The sequence below is a fragment of the Emydura macquarii genome, unplaced genomic scaffold (assembly GCF_026122565.2).
Source record: "Emydura macquarii macquarii isolate MOO-44397 ecotype Brisbane River unplaced genomic scaffold, CSIRO-AGI_Emac_v2 contig_2422, whole genome shotgun sequence".
Taxonomy (NCBI): domain Eukaryota; kingdom Metazoa; phylum Chordata; order Testudines; family Chelidae; genus Emydura; species Emydura macquarii.
The window spans coordinates 12722091-12740982 of record NW_027132559.1 but is presented as its reverse complement, the minus strand read 5'-3'; the positions used below and the strand labels follow the sequence as shown (position 1 = coordinate 12740982).

At 42.6% G+C, this 18892-nt stretch overlaps 1 protein-coding gene across 1 annotated transcript in view; it reads left to right on the top strand.

Moving 5' to 3' along the window:
• Positions 1–18892, top strand: part of KCNH8 (potassium voltage-gated channel subfamily H member 8) — a 326349-nt gene that overhangs the window by 125275 nt on the left and 182182 nt on the right. Inside the window, exon 3 of the mRNA XM_067561636.1 lies at positions 14173–14304. Within this exon, the coding sequence (XP_067417737.1) occupies positions 14173–14304 (132 nt within the window). The remainder of the gene's footprint in view (positions 1–14172; positions 14305–18892) is intronic.

Genomic DNA, 18892 nt, shown 5'->3' with positions numbered 1-18892 from the left:
CCTGCTTACATAGAGGACCGAGTGCTCTTCTCCATCAACCTCTTGGGACAACACTGCCCCTCGCTTCATGTTTGATGTCTCACTCTGCAGAATGAAGGGTTTGGGGAAGTCGGGGTGGAATAGGATAGGTTCCTTGGTCAATTGGTCCTTCAGATCCTGAAAGGCCTTCTCCCACTTCTCCGACCACTGGACCTTCTGCAGTTGGGAGCCCTTGGTTAGGTTGGTCAAGGGGATGGCCAGGGTTGCAAATTCTGGGACAAAGCAGTGATAATACCCAGCCAGACCTAGAAATGGACGTACCTGTTTCTTTGTCATGGGTTTTGGGTATTTTCGCAGGGCTTGTACCTTATCCACCAAGGGCCGTAGTGTCCCTCGCTCCACAGTATATCCCAGGTAATTTACTTCGCATTGCCCAAGATGACATTTGGTCCAAGGAACCTCCCATACTGTGAATAACAGAGTTTGTCCCATTGGCACAGATAATCCTCCACAAACTTCCATAGCATGGCTTTCAACATCCCATTGAACCTCTCCACAAGGCTGTCCGTCTCTGGATGATACATAAAGGTTTTCAGCGCCTGGATATCCAGCAGCTGACACAGCTCTGCCATTAGTTTCAATGAGACATTGGTCCCTTGGTCCGTGAGGATCTCCCTGGGTATCCACACCCAGGAGAAGATTTTTTAAGAGTTCTGCTGCTATGGTGGGGGCATTGGTGTTCTGTAGTGACACCACCTCGGGCTACTAATTCCATAGTCCACCACCAGCAGTATCTACTGGCATACAGATCCACTTTTTTTCCAGGGGTCCTACCAGATCTAGGCCAATCCTTTCGAACCATATCCTGACCATGGGGAGGGCCACTAGAGGGGCTTTTGATATTCTCTCTGGATAGTATGTTGGCATTCTGGACAGTCTGTGCAAAAGTTTTGTACCTCTTGGTGGATGCCAGGCCAAAAGAACATTTGGGCCACCCTCTGCAGGGTTTTCTTTCTCCCCAAATGCCATGCCCAGGGTATGGAGTGGGCTAGCTGTAGCAGACTCTTTGGATAATGCCGGGGGTCCAAAAGCTGCCAGAGTTCTTGGGTCTGAGATTCCCGCACCATGCAGTATAACTGGTCGTCACATACCTCAAACCAGGGGCCCTGCAGGGTCTGTCGCTCCCTCTGGCATCACCACCTGTTCCCACACCCGGCTCAGGGTCTGGTCTTGCCGCATTCTCTCAGAAAATCCCAATCAGCATTTCGCTATTCAGGGTTGGTCTCTGCAGTTGCTTCATCTCTGACAGGGGGTCGCTGGTAGATGCCCGGCATCAGGGCATGGCTTTCCTCCAAGCCATTTGTGCCTTAGCCCTGTCAGCGGTTTTGGCTGGCCCTCTTCTGGCCTTCACTGGCTCCCGTCGCACATGATCCCATGGAACCCCCGCCAGTCTCGCCCCAATACTACAGAGTAAGCCAATGTCTGGGCTAATCCGACTCTGAACACCTCCTCTGGGTGTTCATCTGCCAGCCTGTACCCAGGCAGCTGGGGTACACTCGGATGTCCCAGTGGATGCATGGCAGGAGAATAGGGGCATCTGCCGGGTCAGGGGACTCTACCAGGTTGGCTTGGATCAGTGTTTGGCTACACCCTGTGTTGACAAGGGCTGTCACCAGGATGCCCTCCACCCACATGGTCACCACAAGCTTAGCGAGGCACCTCTTCCTCACCCAGGTGTACACAGCTAATGCTTGGCTGTAGTTACAGTCCACAAAAGGGCAATTGCAACAGAAATGCCCCTCCTTCCACATTCCTCACAGCTCCTTCAACCCGCTCTCACCAGTAACTCCGGATCCATGACCGCTGGTCCGCCTTGCGGGCTGCTCTTCCCTCGACTAGGGGGTGGTCCTACCAGGTGTCTCCTGGTCATAGTTTCCCAGTCGTCGGCAGTCTGGATTGGGGTTTCGGGCTCCCCAACTCAGGCCTGCACGGGTTGCGCCTTTGTGCCCAGTCCATGTCTTTGGGGTCAGCGACAGGTCCTATCTGGATTAGTGGTGCCAGGGGTCCCGTCAAGCTGCCACAGATTCACAGGGCTGCATCAGTGTCACCCTCTACTGCACCAGGCACTCCTATTGGGCCTGGTGCTCCTGCTGGGCTCTTCCTTTCCTCAAGGCAATATGGCCTGATAGCCAGAGTCAATATGGTCCTTGTATTGATTTTTGGAGCACCCCAATGTTAACTTTTTGCAATGTTGAAAATTGACCGTTTATTCCTGCTTCTTGTTTTCCATTTCTTAGCCATTTTTTATTCCATGACAGCACTTTGTCAAGTTCAGACACTTTTCAATGTATTCTGGGTAAGGGGGAGCCTTTGAAAGTCACATTTCAGCCCCTGGCTCCCCCTTGCTATGTCATCTGCTCCAGCCTTGTACCAGTAAGAAATCACTTCTCCCTCCATAGTGGCTTAGCTGTGCTGGCTAATGTGTTGGGGTGAAATCTAGGCTCCATCTGTTCCCAGCTATACTTCACCCTCTCTTCACTGACCCACACAGGAGATGAGTCATGGCCTCAATGATGCTGCTGTCTCTCCCTTCACAATATGACCTGTGATGTGGTTAGCCCATACAAGCAAATAAGGAGGATGCCCTTTGTGATGACTTAGTTTCTTTATTAGTGTAAGCGTTTCGGCTCCGGGGGAGGCCACAGCAGCTTCCTACAAACGGGGAAAATAGCTCGCGCTGGGCGAGTGAGCAGTTTTAGCAATTCGCCCTTAGGTAGGGTGAGCACCCAGTCTATCGCTCAGGCCCTCAGGCAGGGCGAGTGAGTAAGGAGTCAGTCGCTCCAACCCTCAGGCAGGGTGAGCAGCAGTTAGTCGCTCAGGCCCTCAGGCGGGGAGAGCGAGCAAGGAGTCAGTTGCTCCACCCCTTAGGCAGGGTGAGCAGCAGTTAATCGCTCAGGCCCTCAGGCAGGGCGAGCGAGTAAGGAGTCAGTTGCTCCACCCCTTAGGCAGGGTGAGCAGTGGTGAGGCACCGGCTTCCGGAGCGGTCAGGAGAGCAATTCTCCTGGGGTGGCTAGGAAAAAGGGGAAGAGGAGGGGGACGCAGGCCCACCCGTCTCCACTGCATCCCAGCCCAGGGCCCTAGTAGTGGCAGAAGTGGCTGCCACTGTGTCGGTGGGGCTCCCACCGCAACACATCGACTATATGGCGGCTTCAGCCACAGGCAGTGGCTGTCCCTGGGCTACTTCCTCCCCACTGACCCCAGTACCTGCCTCCTCCGGGCTGGGAAGATAGTCTGCCTGGGGTAGCGCCGTCAGTCCCTCTTCGTTGACCGGGGGTAAGGCGGGGAGCTCCTCTTCAAGGGGTAGCTCCTCAAGGTCGTTGTAGGTCGGGAGAGGCTCAGCTTCTGGCAGCTCCTCCAGGTCCTGCCCCACCTCAGGGAGGGGCTCAGCGGTCAGCAGTTCCTCCAGGTCCGGCCCGGCCTCCGGTGGTGCCCGCCACTCGGGCTGCTCCGGGATCTCGGCCCAGTCCGGGGGTTCCGGAGCACAAGCCCAGGCTCGGGGTCAGGGTAGCTCGGCCCAGTCGTTCTGGCCGGGTTGCCTGGTCCAACTCCGTGAAGGCCCTATCCAGTCCCCAGGCCCAGGTGGAGCCGGGGTTCGTCGGCGGCTCGGCTCTGGCCTAGGCCTCTGCGGGCAGGGCCGCACGTCTGTCTCTGGCAGCAGTCTGGGGCCTACTGAGCTCAGGGGCCTGGCCTTTATACTTCCCCTTCCTGTCGGGGCTCTGCCCCGCTGCCGCTGATTGGACTGGCTGAGTGGTCCTATCACGGCCCGGGTCCCTTGTTGCCAGGCAGACTCCATGGCAGGACGTGAGGTGGTCCAATCAGGGCGCTCGCACCCTTCCTCGGGCTCTTGCTCCGGGGGAGGCCACAGCGGCTTCCTACAATTAGCCTGTGTGTGGGGTTTTGTTTAAGACTTTCTGAAAATCTAAATGAATTATATCAACTGATTAGTCACATATTTTTAGACATTCAAAGAATACTAACAGATTATCGGAGCACAATTTTCCTGAATAGAAGTGATGCTGTTTTGTCTCTATCCTGCCATGTTCATCAAGGTGCTTTGTATTTCTGTTTAATCTTTGACCATTTGCTCTTCAAATAATATATTTATTCTGGTTCCTCCTAATTCCCATTATATGTTATTACCTGCCTCAGTTTGTGTTCCTTTGTGTTGGCTTCCCGTAGGCTGAATTTCCATATTCTGAAGGATTCCTTTGTTGTTGAAATAACTTCTTGAACTTTGCAATATAGTCATACTGTTTCTTCCTTGTCTTCCACTTCTGCTTCTCTAAAGGGGAATAAACAACTCAGTGTCTCTCTTATGCTTCACTAGCCTATATGCTGCATGTAAGAAGGCCAGTATCCTCGCTGTTAACTTTAGTTTCTTCTTTACGAAGGCTTCAGCTTGTGCAGAATGCATCTATTCATTTGCTGCCTTGAGCAGATCTGTGCTTTGGTTCCTCCTCTGACTGTCTGTTTCCATGCCAGTTTACAGCTTTGGTCCTGACCATCAAAGCCATTAAGGAATCATGCCTCAGTTACATTAGATACTACATCTCTAGCTATGAATCACCAGGACATTTGCTCTTCTCTGGAACAATGCAGTTCTCAAAGTCCATTGCAAAACATGAGAGATAGTGAAGAGATATTCTCAGACAAGGGGATCCAGCTGTTGAATGGACTTTCAGAGGAGATTAAACAAATCCAGATCCTGACCACCAAAAGCTCATTCTTCAAGACCTTGTTTTGATAAAGTTTTTCCCCGATGACTAGAATGACATTTACAACAACCACTACTCCCTTTAGAAAAACCATCCCCCAACATTAACTCAGTAAGAAGTATCTTGTACCTGAGAAGGAAAAAGTGCCAAGGAATCTCGTGACGCATACTTATGAAATACACTTGTTACAATAAACAGTTTATCTAATGTTGGACATGCTCAAATCCAAGGATTGTAGGTTGCAGAGAGAAAGAGATGGGGATGAACCATTGCCGATATGTAAAGCAGCGTCACAGGAGGGACAGAGGTTACTTCAGGCTCTGGACAGTTCTGGCAGCTACAAACATGTCTGTTACAGCCCCACTGCCTTGCAGAGGATTCTTTCTTTTTCCACCTCTGTGGAACTCAACTCTTCTTTGCGCTAGTTGGAAAATTTCCAACAAAACAGTTTTTTGTTGGAATTTGCTGATTTCTTCAAATTGAAATGTTCCACAGAGAATGTTCAAATTTGTCTGTGGCTCTGAGACAGCCAGCCATGCGGCCTGCCCTGGAGTCAGAGACCTGGGTTTACAAGGTCCATGACTCAGGAGCAGCCAACGAGGGAAATTGCTCCCAAGTCTTACAAGGTCTATGGCTCGCGGACAGATACTCATGCAGGTAATCTCTTTTTTGCGGAGGACTTCAATGCTTTTGGTTTTCATTCTCCATAGGAACAAAACAAAATTTGAAATCTTCTGCCTAATGAAACTACCTTTCTCTCCACACCTCTAACTGTGCTAACCCCTGGATTAGTTATGGAGTAGATTTGGCCCAAATCATTATACTACATTGTATGCTTTTATATAAAATTTTATATCAGTGAAAATACAATTTTCCAACTGACAAGGTTACTATAATTCTCTTCAGTGAGCAGGCTCGCTCTGTGTACAGCATGTGCTCATGCAGCTTCAAATGATGAATTGGGAAGAATAATCCCCTGTACAGCCTTGTGTAATTCCTCAGCACGTGCTGTAAAATTGTATTATGCAATGAACGTAACCTGGCAGAAAGGGCAATGATATTAAGCTGTGACCGAAGTCACTGGAGGGACTATACTGAGAATGCTTAATAAGGGAAAACTGCAAAGAATAGGGCAGATGACCCCGAAAACTGGTAGTTTATTCTAATAATTCGATTCAGCAGGTCAGTAACAAAACAGCTTCTGTAATACCTTATTGGTTTCCAAGAAACTAAAATACAGTTCCATTTAAGCAATCCAGCCTTTTGCACCCACCCAGACAGTCAAGTCTATATAGTGAGAATTACTTAAAATCTTGTTCACCATATAGAAAATTCTACTAATCCCAAGAGATCGGACACATTACCCACCAAGTCAGTGAACATTTTAGATCTTACCCAAATACTCGCTTACAGCCAATTCTCATTAACTAATTTAAGATTTATTAAAAAATGGTGCTCCAGAGAACAATAACCTTGTCTGATTTTTTAGTTTTAAAATAATGTTGTGGTTATTCTAAAATTTCCAGCTGAAGATATGGATAGCCATCCATGATGATGAATACATTAAATACTGTTTTTTGAAACAGGCAGACAATACGACAAGGAACAAACAAAAGACAGAAATAAAACTCATAATACATACTGGATATTTCCTTGACTTATAAAAATGAACTAGGGGTTTTTTTAAGAGTAAAAATTCCTTTTAATCTAGCTTTCAGGGACAACAGTACTTTCTCAATTACCTGTAAAAAGTACATTTTCACTAGTGTGATTACTTGCCTATTCTGAACTTGGAGCTATTACCATCCAACAGCGTGAGGCACTAAGCAAGTGACCATGGTCCTTAATGACAGGATGCAGCAACACTGGTGATCGAGGTGAAGTAAACATTGCCTGTGGGTTGTATGATTGGACTGGAAAATAAATGGAAATAACAGTGGTTGACAGAGGGAAATACTTTGAGAACAAAACAGTGGAGGGATTGGAGTGTTGAAAACGGGAATGATCTGGAGAGGATCTTTTTCTAACAAATTACTACACAAAGACAAAAGTTGGAGAACCACCATGGTAAATGATCCAAGTACAAGTAACTGACTTGTGTGTTTCTTGTGTTTTTTAAACTACAGTATAGTAGGGGAATAATTATATCACTAGAGTTACAACAACCACTAAGCGCTACAGATAGAAAAAAACAATAGAACCTTTCTATCATTTAAAAAAAAACAGCGATCTGACACTGAACTAACTAAACCCTTTCTAGATTAGACAACCTGCCACCACTAATGTAGTGCCTGATACATTGTAATGCCCTTGAAAAATAATCAGGAGAACTTCAGATAGCTAATGTGTATGGACCTGATCAAAAAGCTATTCAAATCAGTCAGAATCTTTCCATTCACTTTAATGGTGTTTGGATCAGACCCTAAAAGAATAATTTTGTTGTGTGTTTCCCTAATTGCTGGAAATATAATCTGGTAAAATGATGACACTGGGAGTTCACTGCCTTTTTAAATGGATTCTCCTCCTAATCTGTGGTAGGAGACAGGAAAAAGGAAATTAGAGTAGAATAAAGGTATGTAGTGCACATAAGAACAAATCATGTTGCTACAGCAAGGATTGCTTAGCTTTTCTCTTTTTGTTCAAGGAAATGTAATTGAAGGATTTTAAAACTGTGAGTTTATAATTGAGATCCCCTTCAATTAGTGAATGAAGGGAGAGGAAAACTGAGTAAACAAAGACAGATTGTAAGTGTGCATATATAGTGCCCTGTGTATGCTGGGGTCCATAAGTAATTTACCAGTAGATGAAAACTACTCTGTAAACTATGCCTTCAACATATTACATATTGCATTAAAAGAAAAAAGAACATTAAGGTTGCAGAGCCAACCACTCCAAAGTTAGGAAATGACAGAATTAAGGTTGCCTCTGCCATCTTAAGTCAGCTCCCTCCATACATGTTCATTATATTAGTGTTACCCTGTATCACATCGAAAGTTTGTGGCAGAGCCAAGAATGGAACTCTGCTCTCTTAGGTACCAGTCTAAGGCCTTAAATGCTGGAAAACTTTCTTGTTGTTCCTGCAACCCTCTGCCTTATTCACTGTCCATCCCAGGCATGAAGGAAGGAAGGAAGGATGATGTAGAACATAGCATATAATCATGCAATTATAGACTGTATCATAATGCATGTACACAAGAGAAGAGAATTATTTTTAAACGAAATTTGCTATTTTGCTGCAGCCAGGAATGTGACTTTTTTTCTTCTTCTTCTTTTTGTCTTCCTGCCCTGCTGGAATCGACCTGCAGCTGTCTTTAGCTCTCCAGCTTTTACCATGAACAGAACCAAGTTAAAGCACTGCTGGTCCTGGCCCAAGCATAGCCCTGCCCTCTTAGGCCTGGCAGCCAGTTTCAGAGCAAAAAGAAGTTCAGAGCTTTTAAAGACATTGTTTCAGGGTTTCTGCATACTCATTTGACAATATGACACTCAGGTCATATTATTATGCCTTTCTTTGCTTCCATGAGGGATAAGCACATATGTTTTTTAAATGAAAGCTGAGATTCTGGTTTGTTATGTGACTCCAGGAGACAGGGCATTAAGCATGGGCTTATATTTGCTGGTTAAAGGCTGCAGAGAAGCTATTTGTAGTGCACAAGAAGTTTGATTGGCCCTACAGAACTCAGGAAAGGTATTCTTGAGTGCCATCTACTGGCACTTTATCTATTAGCTATTTACATATGATTAGAGGAGCTGGTAGCAACTCCTATATTTAGGTTGCCTAACACCTTCCATTATAAATGATTCTTGTGATATTTTCTTTGAGAAGCATTAACTTCTCTATTGTTTGCAGCAGGCCTTTGAAATTCTGCAGGGAGAAAATCCTTTGACTATAGAAGTGCCTTTTCTTTGGCTACTGATTCCATTTAGGTTTTAGCAGAGTTGTTAAAAATCATCATTTCCCTTCTTTTGCTCCTCCGGTTTACTCAGGAAAATTTTGGCACCCTTCAAAATCTCTGAACATTCTATACAACCCATCCACCACCACCACCAAAGCAGCAGCAACTGACCTTGTGCTGGGAATGCTGGGGTGGAAGAGATCCAGGCTGAGCTGCCCCCATACAACCTCTCCCACCCTTCTCCATCAGAGCTGGCATGTGGTTGCTGGGTATTATTCCCCATCTCCCCTGGGGCATGATCTAATGAGGCAGGGGGAAATAGCTAAGCTAGGTTCTCCCATAAACCTCCTGAGCTCAGTACATGCTCCAGCTGCCCAAACACTCAGGAGCACCACATAGGATAGAATCACCCTATCTTCCAAGATGGGAAAGAGAGACCGAGCACCAGGCTGGGACCCCTCCAGCTACTTCTTGGAACCAGCAGCCTTCTCCTGTTGCTAGCTTGTACCTTCAGTGGTAGAAGTCAGTGCTGAAGGTTTGGTATTCAAAGCCTGCTTGTGATGAATGATACAGTTATGTATAGTTGAGCATGTCCTTTAAAAACAACCTAGGAAATTACATGAAAAAACTATGTTAAAAAAACAACAATGTTTAGGTTGTCAGGGACTAGAATATTAGAAAGAGTACAAGATTTGCCATTACTTATGCAACTTTAGTTCAGCCAATTTTTGTATGTATTATGATTTTTAATTACTTGATCACATACTATTTTACCACACAACCCCAGCCATGTTTAGTGCATAAGACTGATGCAAAAAGGGGCCAAATTTTGGGCAACCATGAGTCTAGCATTTCTTAGTTTGAGTGTTTGGCTTTGAAAGCTAAATATAATTCTTTTAACATAGGTTTTGTTGTATGCAAGACACAGATGTAGCACTCTCTTGTAACTGTGCCTATACTTTATTCCAGCCATGCCCATAAGGGAAAATTGAATTACAGTGCATGCTTTCTGCACTGATTCATTGACTCAGGCAACAGCAGGTCAACGAGCGGTGGGAAACAGATGTGCAGGTTGGTCATCTGGGCTGCCTGGAGAGCTGTGCAACAGCTGAGACCTGAGGAAGTGAGAAGACAAGCATCTGAAGCTGGTTATGACCTCCTTCATTTCCTGACATGTGGCAGGAGAGGAGGTTCTGATATAGGCTGCCCTAACAACATGGCAACTGCCAGGCCAGCTATAGAACATAAGAAGAAAAAAATAACTGAATATAATAATTGCTGGCAATAATCTGTCAGATTTTACATCAGTGAGTATTTTCAGCTGTGCGTAATAGTTGTGTGTGCAAGGGATGGGAACGAAGGATATTTAATGCAGATACAATTAGTTGGAATTATCACCTAATTTAGGAGATGCTTGCTATAGAATTTGGTTCTATCGTGTAGCAAAATACTCAGAACCCTGATTACATCTTATCAGCAAATAGCCAGTAAATATATGTAACTTCAGTTCCATCTCTGTACTCTAATGCCATTGTAATACTCTGGAGAGCCTCTGGGTCCCTGTCCAAAAATTTGGAACAACCAAAGAATAGATTGCCCCAAGAGATTCTATTGGTTTTATTTTGAGCCTTGTAAACTGGGACAACAGTTTAGCTTGTGCTGTGAGCCCTTTGCATACTCATGCTGTATAGGTGTTATCAACAAAGCTCATGACCATATATCTCACAACTAGTCTCAAGAAGCAGTTAGTAGTGGAAGTGGCAGGGGGAGCAGGGCCCCCACGGGGGGAGGGAGGGAAACGGTACACTTTACTGCGGCCTGGAGGCCCTGGGGGGCCTGGCCAGGCTGCAACCCCCATTACGGGAGGGGGCCCATGTTATAAGTTTGTACTGGGCCTGAAAAAATCATGTTTGGGCCCTGAGGGGGAAACACATAATTTTTTAATAGTGGGAATACTTATCTCTTAAAGTTTCTAGCATTGTAAAACTAAAGTGCTGTTTGGAACTTTAAAGTTATTTGTATTTTTAAGAAAGGTTAGTATTTGAGTTTGAGCACAGACTCCCAGCTGAAAGCAATTTGTGCTAATTTTGACAGAGGGAATGGAGGATGGGTAGAAGTAGCTGTGGTTCAGAGGGTAACCATAAAATAGCCACCTCTGTGTTGCTGAGAACAATCACTGGGCTACTTGGATTGCTCTATGATGAGATTTTCCTTTTGTTCAGCCTCCCTCCTTTCCTGTGATGTACATTCTCTGCCTCAAGGACATGAAAATATATTTTGAAGCTTCAGATCTTACTGTAAGGGAAAGAAAAGAATCTTTCTGATAGAGAAGTAGCCAGGGGCAATAAAGAAGGCCCATAAAAATGGCGTTGCAAAGGAAATCTTTTTGGTAGACAATGATTTGTTGACAATGGCAATGCCTTTTGTATGCACTAGCTGAAGCAGGAAAGGAATTCCTCTCCTGAAAAAGAGCTCTCTCGGCAGAAAAATAGTAACATTGAGTTTTATTTATATAACAAGTAAGCAATCCTACTATTGGCATATAACATTGTGTGATGCAGCTTTTCAGTGTGCAGACCATACAGAGTGGGTTGCGTTATATTTTCCCTAGTGAAAATTTGTCAGCATTGAAAATTGAAGTCTTCACTTTATCTACAGGAAAGGTGCAAATTGTTGCTAATCTCTAAACCCTGACTGGAGGAAATCACCTCTCCTGGGCTGAGGGGTTACTTCACCTCCATACCCATTCATTCCATGACCTCTTTGCTAAGACTGCAATGGGGGAGACAGTCATTAAGGCCTGGTGCAGAATTCAAACTGTTGACCCACATTATGGTTAAAAGACCACATTTCCAATCCCAGATCATGTGGTTTCTTCATTCCAGGAGTTAACTTGTAGCTTATAAGAAAATGAATAGATGCATCTATTTTAAGTTGGTGGTCTAAGCAGTTTTCATTTGCTTTGTTCAGATAATGTTTATATTGGGAGGAAAATAAGAAAAAACACTTAAGGAGATAATATGGCTGAAGAAAAACAAGCCTGAAACAAATAATAATATGCAAACCTGCAATAAAAATGCTGAGCAAGCTTAGTGACTATTATTCGCTTACTGAATCCACTGTAATGCAGCTATTTTAACTAAAGCAAATATCACACATGAAATATTGAAGGGTTTTCTGTATATTATAAATGCTTTTGTAAGGATAAAGAATTTATTACATTAATTTCCCTAGGTCTCAGAATAAAATTAATCATTCCAGAAAAAAGTTTTTGAAAAAATGTACTTGCTAGAATGTATTAATACATTTTTTAAAATATGTCTGGTGCCTGTAACGTTATTGCCACTAATCCAATGCTTTAATGGCAGTTTGTATATTGATGCAAAAACTATAACAAAACAATAGAAAAGAGAAAATAAATGCAGCTACTTCTGCAGTGGATCACAATAGCTATTTAAAAAAGCATAGTAGCCACAAACAACAGTTTAGCACAGGAAGTGAAGAATAACATTGTATCCAATTGAAACTACAAAGAAATTTAGGTAGGCAGAACGTAATTTAAAAAACTGGAATTTGGCCAAGTAACATGAGTTATAGTAATATTCTTTAGAGACTTGCAATTCTGTTTTGGAATCAGAAATCCATAACATTTTACTAATGCTCTGGAATATAGATTGAAGTACTGGTTGCTTTTCATCAAATGAGTGACAGGCAGTAGCACCAATCAGATCTTCCCAAAGGTTTGATAAAGAAGATAACCGTAATCCTACCCTCTCTCTGCTTCTTGCTTTGTGTTGCTCAAAGATGCTCATACTAAAATGTTCTTGCTCCATCACGTCTGCATGAAAAGGAATAAGAAATTCAAGATAGAAAAAGGAGGAATAAGCAGGCAGAAATCTCTTGCTTCTGATCTCCATTTCTGTCCTGTTTTATGCTGGTGTCTTTGCTTGCACTGTCTTCAGAATTTACAAAATGGGGTATTTAAACCCACTCTGTTTCATCTGCCATGTCCCTTTTTCCTCCCTTTCTCACTTTTCTGATTTCCCCAAACTGAACTGAGAGTCTTAACCCAGCTGCAAGTTAAACTTACTAACCTAAGTAAAAACTGCTCGATTGCCTCCTGAGAGCTGTGACTAGGTTGGGAGAGGAACAGATGATTTCCCTTTGCTTTGAAGCATCCTGCTGGAACTCCAACTGCAATGACACTTCCAGGGTAACTGCTGCTTCCCATCCCTGGCTCAGCCCCAGCTCTCAAAAAGCAGTAATTTAGATTTTATATTAAAATTTAAATTAGATAGCTGAATTGTAAGCAAAATTGCCATGGCAGTACCTTTTGTTAAGCTCAAAGTTGAGAAGAGAGAAAATAGGGGGACAAAAATGGCCCAGTGACCATGTTTAGCTTCATTTCTTGAGAACTGAAAGTAGCCTTTGAGCTTTAAATTGCTGCCAAAAGAGCAGTGAGAAGCCTTTGTACCTCCCAAACAGATATCGGGCGCAAGTTGCATACTGTAGTTAGGAGCTACACTGATTTATCTCAAAATCAGTGGGGTTTGGATCCAGGGTTTTGGTGTGACCTCAGCTTTATTCACAATGCGCTTGAACTATGCACCAGTACCACTCCAACACACAAGCAATAATTAGCTCCTATGCTGAATTATCTATGTGAATTACAACCAGTGCTTAAAACCATCAGATTGAAAGTCATATTTTCCAAGGATGATGTGACGTTTAAAAAAAAATCTATCTTTCTATTTATACAACATAATTATTAAGTGACAATTTGACACTAAATAGGCAAGTTGAGTTTTATGTTTTTAAAAAAGTATTTCTTAAGTCTACTAACAGCTATTACTGCAGTTAACATGTAACAGGAAAGATCTTTATTATCATTAATTTTGAGAGCTAGAATGTGGGTATTATAACAGTCATCTTACATGAAATACAAAGACTTAATGAGTTTTCACTTGCATAAGTTCAACAGCTAGGATTTGAGTAACTGTACTTTAATTTCTATTTTAAGTCACAAGTCTGATTAGTTTAAATATCTTTGAATTAGTGGAATGATACACTAGCTACTGGGTCTTCTGCTAAGGGATAATGAGAGAGCCAAGTCTGATAATTAATCCAAGGTAAAGATATTTCATAGTAAACATGGAAACTTCAGATCTCACAGTTAACGTAGTGGCAGATACTCTGATACAATAGGAAGTGCCAGCATCATTTGAGAGTTCAAAGGAAAATGTGGTTTGAGAGAAGTAAGCAGCTTCATTAAACTCTATTAATGATCCCAGTAGATAAATTTTGCTTTTAAATTAATGCCTTGCTTCCAGAGAAAGCAGCATTACTGAGCTTCAACCGATGATGCAAAGAGATTTACATGAGCTGAACATCTGTGATTTCCTGACTACTGACCTTCCAAATAAGATTTTTTTTGTTAGAATTACGTTAGTTGCAGCTTTAATAATTTGGATTTTTTTCAACAGAAAGACAGCTGTTTGAATTTAATTCATTCTGTATCATTACAGGGTCTTCATTTTGGTGCCTACTGGACATTGTTCCTATAAAGAATGAGAAAGGAGATGTAGTACTGTTTCTGGCCTCTTTCAAAGATATAACAGATACAAAGGTGAAGATTGCTCCAGAAGATAAAAAAGAAGGTCTGTATAGATTTCAGTAAACACTGATTACTGCCGTTGATACTTCAACATTTTGAAATATATGCACCATTAAATATAGGAGTCGATATGGGAATTCTTTTGACGTTTCCTTTTAAAATTCAAAAGAGTAAATTTATGTAAGACTAATGACATGGCAAATGCAATTGTGTTGCATTTTTTGTTTGTTTTTATTTAGATCTTGCTCCACGTTCTACAAGTCCTGAGTCATTGCCCTGGAGAATATAGTAGTCTGTAATTCAAAATTAAATTTAGAAACAGAAAAAATATTTAAATTTTTATTTTTCAAAGGAGCATTTTGGAGCAGCTAGTATTATCTCCATTCTTGATAGATCACTGGAAATGTTTATGATGCAAGGCGGAGTACCTTCCCTTTTTAGAAAGTAGCTGTTGTTGCATTTTTCAACAGGGAAAAAATGCATGACCCGATAATATTTCTTTCAAACAATGAAACATTAGAGAGAAAGTGGTTTCTTCAAGGGTTATATTTTATTATGGATTTTGGCCAAGGCCTACTAACTTAGGAAGAAATGGCTCATCGCTAGTAAGCTTTTATTTTTCTCATCTAAATGGGAAGTTTTTAAGGATTTTTATGTCAAAAAGGAGTTTTACTGATAAGTCTTTGCTCCACGTTGATGATGCAAAGCAGTCATAAAACCATCTTTTTGTATTATTAGATTTATGGCTGGTTTACTGTTGTTGACAAGGCACAAAGCAATGAGAGTGTACTGGTGAGTCTGGCTCTAAAAGTGTAGTCTTGTATTATTAGAGTAGTTGTGGTTTTGTTTCGTTTTAATTTGTGTTAAAAAATTAAGGCCATAGTTCATTTTGAGCCTTAGCAATTTACTAAGGGCTGCATAATTTGGCCTGTTCTTGCAATTATTTCAAACCTCTACAAAGGTATGAATGAATGATTAACATTTAGTACATTTTTTCATGAACAAATGCCATGACATTTTTAACATAATCATATAAGAAATAAATGACATTCCTACCTGCTCTAACTTTGGTGGTGGCAATACAACATTTAAAAAGTCAAGGAAGAACTCAGAGTTACAATTTTGGAAGAAAAGGCAGCAAGCCATATTGTCTTCTCAGTTAAGTTTGTATGTGGGATGGGAATGGTATGTGGTGTAATTGTTTTAAAATCAGTGAAGTTACTCCAGATTTAATCCAGTGTAAATGAGTTTGGATCCTTGTCTTTGCAATTCCTATGTGTCGGGAATCCAGAACAGCGCAGCTTGAAAAATATAATTAATGATCATGGTGGGGATAACTTTTAAAATTCATATAGGATGTGTCTATCTGCTGGAGTTCTAAATTCTGGTACTGTTGTTTTCTTTAATTTTCTTTAAACCGCATATGTTGTCTATTTGTTCTGTAAACTGCACTAGAACACTATAGACATGCCCCCTAAATCTCCTGGCCCCCACCTCCTCACCCTACAGATTTCTAAGTTTTGGCACCCACTGAAAACTGATCCTGCACTTGCTGGAAATATGAACAGAGTAACAAAATGAAAATGATATGCATGACAAGACAGGAATAGTAATGTGGTATCTCATTATGGTATCTTAGAATTTGGAAATTAGAAAATGTTACCCTTCCCTTGTGATAATATATATTCTTAAATCAGTATGAATTCTAGAAATGTCTGATTTTCCTCACATTTTGACAAATAATTTCATCTTTGTCTCATTTTTTTCCCCAAATCTTATACAATGGAAGTATTTATAAACTTTGCACTTCTTGCAAAGGTCATCATTTGTGAATTTCCGAGCCATGAGTCTAAAAGAGAGACTCTGAAGTAACACCGAAGTACATTTTTGTACATAACCTCTACATCCAGTCTCAACCAATCCTTTTCACTCTAAGTAGAATCCGTCTCATATCTGTATCTAATTTCTCCCTGAGACTTAAAACATTTTTCACCTACAAAAGCTTTAAGGAGATAAAGATTATTGAAATATGGGATGTGTGGGCCTTTAGGGGAGAGATTATTTGAACATGTGTGGTCTGAAGGCTAATGATTCTCATTCTAAGAGATGCATATCTCCAGAATACAGTAGCTGTTAAACTTCATGAAATATTTCAATTATCATTTGAAATGAGTATAATAAATTACTTCCATTCTTTTAAAAAAAGTTGAATATTGTTCATCAGTATCTAACACCTTAGATTCATAGTCTTCTCTCAGAGATGGAGTGGACAAGACCTCTTAGCTTTTCATATGAAGTCTCAAATTGTAAATAAAGGCTATGAAATATAAATATATAACAGATTATAAGTCATATATGCCACTATGAATTTTAAATGTACACACTTGGGGCTTATCTACAAGGTGTGTTAGTCCACACTGTAGGCATGAAAATTGTAGAGCGAAGAAGCTTGTTGTACGCTAACTGGCCCATGTAGACATTAGTGGCTCACACTAAAAATTCCCTAGTGTGAATCAATGTAGCCATGTTTAAAACAGGACTTCATTAACATGCACAGGGGAACCTGATGTGCACACGAGTAAGGTCCACTCAGGCCCACTAGTGGGCAACACATGAGCATGGACTAAAATTTAAACCTCCCTTGTGCAGACTAATGCACTGTGTAGACAAGCCCTGTGGCAGAGCGCTCTGAGAAGTCAGCAGGCTATTGCTCTGGGCCTTCACCTCTAGTGGTTCTATTAGTTCCCAGCCCTCTGGGTGAGGTCTTGGCTGGACTGGCCTCTTTGATGGTCACCCCTAGCTCTGTCCTCCTCAGGGATAGGGGTCATAGCTCCAGGGTAGGTAGGGCCTTCGGCTTATGGCCCTAAAAGTGAGGTGGCATGCGCCAGCCTGTGTTCAACTGCACCACTTGCTCACCTTTCCATGGGTTGCTTCCTACCACCACTGCATCTTGGATTGGGGCAAGGTTATAGTCTTCGCTTCAAAACTCCCACAGTCTAGGGCTGATGCCTGCGGCCTTCTCGAGCCTTTGGCCACAGTTCTCCCTCCCTCCTGGTGAATGTCTAGGAGCCTGTTTCTGCAGAGCAGTGTTCATTTAGAAAATGGCCTCTTCCTTCCCCCCTCTCTACTGGGGTTGCTGAAGCTCCCTTTATAGTGGTCTTCTCCCCAGGAGCACATGCAGCACTGCCTGAGGGGAATGGCCATCCCTGGCCCAGTAGTGACCCAGCCCTTCCCCTGTCTCAGCCTTAATGTGGGAGTTTTTGAACCCCATAGACCACAGTCCTTTAATATATAGCATGTGGACAGATTTCTACAACCACATAAAGCTCTATGAACTCCACTATGGCTCCACGTGAGCACAGCTACATGCTACACCATGCAAGATCGAACCTTCAGTATTGAATGCTGAAATGCCTCTTATCTTGAATGATATATCCCTGAGTGTCCAAGACTGAGGCCAAATTCTACTCTCACTTATGCTGATGTAAATCAGTAGTAACTCTGTTATTCTCTATGGAGACACATGTGCAAATAAGAACAGATTTTGGCTCCTGGACTTTTAAAAAAAAAAAGAAAAAAGTCCATGTGCAAAAACTGATCTGTATAACATGCTGAGACTGGAAATGAACTTCAATTTATTATTTAAAAATATGTTTATTAACATTTATTAATTACTCTATTATATGTAAAAGAAAAAACATACATTTAGGTGCTAGACAGTGAACGCTTTACTCCCATTGGTGAGTAGTGAGAGTGACTGCTCCACCATTTGTATAAGAGGTATACACTTCCTGCACTGGGCCCGAAGGCAATATTGAGTCCTGGTAGCTCTGCCCCTACAGGTCTAAACAGCAGGTTAAAAGGAGCTGAGAAGCCCATGCAAGCGGTGGTAGACAGGCTGCAGAAGAGAAGAATCCTTCTCCAGGGAGCCAGACAGATGATGAAGCCTGAGAGGGAACCACACAGTGGGGAAGGCCCCCGGCAGTGCCTTCTCCAACCACCACCCACTTTGAGAAGCAGTGTGTCTTGCACCACCCTATTCATTTGGACTTTGATTGTGAAGCTATTGACTGGACTATCGGGGTCATGCCCCAAACCGAAGTAGCACATAGGTAGGAAGTAGCCCAGATTTAGGCTCTCTGTGGGGAAGAACCTGCCGGTCTCACTTCCCACAGGGACCCTGATCAGGGACTTTGTGGAGAGGGTGGCTCTCGGTCCTTCTATCACAGTGGTGCCCAGACTTTTCCTGTTGCCTCTCCCCCTCTCAGTTACAGCAGAGTTGGCTCAGCAAAGGCACTTGGGCTGACTGTGGAGCTGGGGGTAGAACAAGGGTTGGGGGCGGAGAGGGAATGAGAGCACGACTCTCTCCCAAAAATCCACTGCTGTTGTGAAGCCTACAAGAAATCATCCAAGCAGTGATGGTTAGGTTGTGCAATAGCTAACCAATGTAACCATGTTGTTCACTTCATTTCCCAGGTCATCTCTCTACACTTTGATCATCTTGTTTGTCACACTTGCATGTTGCATCCTGTTTCAAATCAGACTGTAAGTTCTTTGGGCCAGGGAACAGATCTACTTGTATGTTTATACAGGTTCTAGCACAATGAATTCCCAATCATTATATGGTTCCC